This window comes from Cannabis sativa, chromosome 6, assembly GCF_029168945.1.
Source record: "Cannabis sativa cultivar Pink pepper isolate KNU-18-1 chromosome 6, ASM2916894v1, whole genome shotgun sequence".
NCBI lineage: Eukaryota > Viridiplantae > Streptophyta > Magnoliopsida > Rosales > Cannabaceae > Cannabis > Cannabis sativa.
This window is the reverse complement of record NC_083606.1, coordinates 10085478-10090765: the sequence shown is the minus strand read 5'-3', so window position 1 is coordinate 10090765 and position 5288 is coordinate 10085478. Positions and strand designations below refer to the sequence as shown.

General features: G+C 37.3%; 1 protein-coding gene across 2 annotated transcripts; it reads right to left on the bottom strand.

Moving 5' to 3' along the window:
• Window positions 1-294: 294 nt before the first annotated feature.
• On the bottom strand, window positions 295-4832 carry LOC115724825 (ATPase 8, plasma membrane-type). 2 transcript variants are annotated; one of them, XM_030654172.2, is made up of 14 exons: window positions 4633-4831; window positions 4314-4532; window positions 4088-4225; window positions 3694-4008; window positions 3279-3605; window positions 3055-3174; window positions 2843-2965; window positions 2651-2755; window positions 2242-2551; window positions 1641-2155; window positions 1383-1553; window positions 1115-1297; window positions 827-996; window positions 295-719 (listed from the first exon to the last, which is right to left on the bottom strand). In XM_030654172.2, the coding sequence occupies exons 1-14, from the start codon at window positions 4678-4680 to the stop codon at window positions 623-625; spliced, it is 2841 nt and encodes a 946-aa protein (XP_030510032.1). In that variant the 5' UTR covers window positions 4681-4831; the 3' UTR covers window positions 295-622. The 2 variants fall into 2 exon arrangements, with proteins under 2 accessions (XP_030510032.1, XP_030510031.1); XM_030654171.2 differs by having other exon boundaries at window positions 1383-2155; window positions 4633-4832.
• Window positions 4833-5288: the final 456 nt, after the last annotated feature.

Below are 5288 nucleotides of genomic sequence, written 5' to 3'. Positions count from 1 at the left end.
CAGGTTTTATTAAATTCAACAATTTTTTTGAAGAAAATATATTACTCATTTTTTATTTTACAAAATTTATCTAAATTAATTTTTATATGCCCTATAAACACACCGATTAATAATCTGGGGAGTAGAGAGGACTGGAGAAAGATGCAGCAAGTAGTAGAAATTTTTTTTTTCGATAAAATCACACTAAATATATTATTTATTTAATTACTAAAAAAGTTATAAATTCTTTTTATTTCACAAATCCCATCCTTTAAATAATAATAATAATAATAATAATAATAATAATAATAATAATAAGCACAAAACTAGTCTTGTTACAAAAAAAGCAACATTGTTACAAAAATTTACGACAATATTATATTCTATGGAAAAAAATATATATAATATAAGAGCTCTCTTAGTTGTTTTCCACATCTCATTAAACATTTACTCTTTTCAAATAATTACTACCAATAAATTAATCCCATCCACTTGTGCTTATTAAGCAAAATTACATGAAAAATCAAATAATGACAAAAGAAGACATAATATTTCAAGCTTTGGCTTTTCTCTATTATCTTCAAGCAGCATCTTCCATGGCATCAGACATTTTTGGTCATGATCCTTTGAAGAAGGAAGACTTCTACACAGTGTAGTGTTGCTGAATAGTATCAATGTCAAGCCCCTTCAACTTCACTACAGACTCAACGTGACCCTTCAATGTGTGGAGCTCCCTCAGCCTAATAGATCAGAATCCAAGTTTAAATGAGCTTTGATAACAAAGTATCAAAGTAACATATTGAACAATTTGTTAAAGCCATTAAAGATGATGTTATTTAGATTTTACCTAGCAACTTCAGCACGCCTTTTGGCTTGCTCAGCTATCTCAGAAAGTTCATGGTTATCGCTGTTGTAAAGAGCTACCGGTGGCTGAAGACCATGAATTGTTCGTTGAGCCAATGCCCACTGAGCTTCCCTTTCACCTCTTCCATAATCCTTCTTTGTTGTGAAAGCAGTCTTAATTGGTTTTCAAACAAAAGAACGTAACAAAATGTTAGTGAGAAGGAAGAATGAGTGAATGTGATTATATTGGTGGATATATATATTTTGTGAAGAGAGAGTTAAGAAAGAAAACCTTGTTTTGAAGCAAGGTATTCCAGGCCTTGCCACTCAATGCATATCGGATCATGAACTTGAGAACATCAAGAGGGAAGTAAGTGACTATGCTGAAAACCCAGATGGCACCAGCCCATCCCCACCCAATGCCTTGGATTCTAGCAAAACCCCAGTTTGAATACACAGCAATTAAAGTGGCAACCTGTTTGGATAAGCAGAGAAACTCACTAAGTGGGGCTTGTTATTTACACTAGAAATGAAAAGAGAAAAGATATAAAACAACAAACCAGTTGTGCTGCAATGAAGGCACCAAGAAGCAAAAATCCAGGGCGTTCAACAAAGGACCAGCTCCTTGAACGGGTCACAAAGATAAGTGCTTGACTAATAATGCTCACTTGAAGGTAGAGAGCTGAGTTAAGCTCAGCCAAGGTCGTAAGAGGCTTCACATGGAAGGTTTCCTGCAAATTGTTGGAGTTTAGAGTTTGTTCTAAGAGATAAACATTGAATAGTTGGTGAAAGCTTTGAACTAGTTTGATATTACATACAGAGAAAAATTCTGTTTCATGTGCAAGCCAGAAGAAGACTACTGTCATGACAGCCATGTAGGTTCCAAGAACAACACCAGTAGCGAAAATCTCCTTCAGTTTCCATGAGTCAGGTAGAGGAGATGGCTTCACCCTGTCCTTTGAAATGGTCATGATTGTGCCATCATTTAAGATGGCAATGATCAAAACCATGAAAGGTGAGAAATCAAATTCCCAAATGAGAGCAACCAACAAGAATCCCAACACAATACGGATAGTGATGGAAACTGCGTAAATTGTGTAGTTCTTCATTCTTTGGAAGATGGCTCGACTTGTCAACACAGCACTGATGATTACACTCAATCCTGGCTCTGTCAAAACAATGTCAGATGCACTTCTAGCTGCATCAGTTGCATCAGCAACAGCTATACCAATGTCTGCCTTCTTAAGTGCCGGAGCATCATTGACACCATCTCCAGTCATACCACAGATATGCTTCCTTTCTTGTAGCTTCTTAACAATCTCATACTTATGTTCTGAAAAATATATCAAATTAGTTAATACTAATGAATAGAAAAATACCATAAATCATTGATTATCAATATTTCAATATTGTTGTTACCAGGGAAGACTCCAGCAAAACCATCAGCCTTCTCAATGAGCTCATCAACAGCAATTCCAGCAGTGGCTTCATCTTTGTTCTGACCAAGGAGAGAGGACGAGGGATACATATTAGTTCCCATGCCAAGCCTACGGCCAGTCTCTTTTCCAATGGCAAGTTGATCACCAGTGATCATCTTCACATTGACACCAAGCTCAAGAGCTCGGCGAATAGTCTCAGCACTGTCATGCCTTGGAGGGTCAAAGAGAGGCATGAGACCTACAAACTCCCATGGCCCTCCAGCACTCTCCTTACTCTTCTCTGGAACAGTCTATAATTTGACATAATGTACAATCCAACTCATTACAATCAGAAAACTTATTTCATCTTCAGATAATAGAGTCAATAAAGTAACTTGTGCTAGATTTACCTGTCGACCAACTGCCAAAGAACGAAGACCGCGCTCTGCATACTTGTCAATTATAGCATGGGCATTTTCTCTCACTTGTCCCTTGAGATCACAAAGATCAATAATCTTGCACATAAAAGAAATGATATGGTTAGTTTCCATCAAAGCTTGGAGATAATAAAATGGTTGATCAAGAGGAGGATTTTAGCTTACTTGCTCGGGAGCACCCTTGCTGCATCTGTGCCAGTTTCCATTGTTGTCAATGTAGGTGATTGCAGTGCGCTTATCCACAGGATTGAAAGGCAGGAAATGTACCTCAGTGATTCCTGCTCTTGCCTATAACACACACCAACAAGAATAAACAAGAGTAGGATGCTTCAATTGCTATAGAATCGAAATGATGTTAGGGAAAAAAATCTTTTTACCTCTTTGGGGTCACCTAACATCCCAACAATTGATGCATCAATGGCATCTTGGTTTTCAACCCTAGATGCTCTTGCAGCAAGCAAGACGACAGTGTCCTTATCTATGTCCTTGTTGAAGACCTACAATTATGCAATACATTCATTATACATGTTGTTATAACAAAGGCTCAAATTATCAATTATTTTCTTCTATAAAGTACTAAAGTTTGAGCATAGTTACTCACCTCAATCAAAGACTTATCCACTGTAAGTTTGTTGAGAGTAAGAGTTCCAGTTTTGTCACTGCAAAGAACATCCATTCCTGCCATCTCTTCAATTGCTGTCATCCTCTTGGTGATGGCCCCTTGCTGAGAAAGGCGGTGGGAACCAATAGCCATGGTTACAGACAAGACTGTTGGCATGGCAATTGGGATACCTCCAATGAGGAGCACCAAAAGATTGTCAATACCGTCTCTGTATGCCCTGTGTTGAATTGGGTACATTACAATGATCTCAACCAACATTCCTATCGCGATTGAGCAGATACAAAAGTTACCAATGGCTGTCAACACCTGATCAAACAATTCAAAACAACAGTGAAATTTTGTCACTAAGTTGACATGAAGTTGGCTGACCACGACAAATAAAAGACACTCTTACCTTTTGAAAGTGACCGACTTGATTGGTACTGTCCACTAAATGAGCAGCCTTTCCAAAGAAAGTGTGCACACCAGTAGCAATAACAACAGCCTCAATCTCACCCTGCTTGCATGTGGAGCCAGAGTAGACCTCACTGCCGGGATGCTTGGTAACAGGCAGAGACTCACCAGTAAGGGCAGACTGATCAATCTTTAAGGGATCACCTTCCAAGAGACGTGCATCAGCAGGGACAATGTCTCCCAACTTGATACTGATCACATCTCCTGGTACCAAAATTGCAGCCTCTTGCTCACTCCATTTTCCATCCCTCAAAACCTTCATTTTTTTTATTGAAGATTAGTACAAATCTTATTGAAAAATCAATCCATATCGTTATTCAATGGACATTATATACCTTTGTCTTGGGGGCAAGACCGGCCATGAGAGCAGCTGCAGCGTTACCTGCGTTGTTTTCCTCAATGAAACTGATAGTTGAGTTGATGATAAGCAAAACAACAATACCAACAAAGTCCTGCCAATCTGGTGGCTTGCCCTGTGCATGGTTAAGAATAATTTCCTTATGTATTTGAGAAAGTGAAAGAGAAAAAAACATAAAGAGTAGTTTTGCTCTGAGTATATACCCCTCCATTAGCCAAAACAATGGCCATGATAGCAGCAGATTCCATGACCCATGAGAGAGGATTCCACATGAAACCCAAGAACTTAAGCACTTTGCTCTCTTTTTTCTCCTCCAGCTTGTTTGGGCCAAATATTTGGAGTCTCCTCTCTCCATCCTCACTTGTCAAACCTTCTCTTGTACATTTCAGCTGCTCAAACACTTCTTCAATAGGAACTCGCTCCTATATTGACAAACAATTAATAGATTAAACACATCAGATCTTTATATAAATATAAATATAAATGGGACACAAACACACATATATATATTAAATGTCTTACAAGATCAATGGTCTCATTCTTAACATCTTCTAAAGAGATATCAGCCATGATGAAATATATATAACCTTCCCTTATATGTAAATATTATATTTAAAAATTTACACAGGAAAAAAGGCACTCCTCTCTTTAGGCTTCCTCTTTGACAAAAGAGGAAGAGAGGAGATGCAAAGGACAATGAAGGAGTCTCTGAGCATTTAGGTTGTTCTGGTATATGTGTATATTTATATATAACTGGTGGTCTTTAGGTAAGAGAAGATTAATGTAATGTGAGCCAACAAAAAATGAAAATGATGCATGGCAACTGGTGATAATCCGCTCATTGCTGCTGTGTCTGGTTGACATGTTTGTTTGGTTGTTAAATGCCTATTTTTGAAATTATTCTTCCCCAATTAAACTCAAGCTCACTTTACTTGGTTGTGAGTTGTTCTTCCTCTCCTATTATTAAGCCACTTTCTTTTACTACCATTTTTTATTCTTCTTCTTGAATTTTTAGGCTTCTTAATGGATCTATTTTTCCCTTTTTTTAGAAATTAATTTGAATAAAAGTGTGAAATCTAAATTTGCGTATTATTATTATTATTTTAAATAAAATTGATCAGCCATGCTTGTAACCATTAAATCATGATGAACGGATTGATAATTTAATAAACCATGTT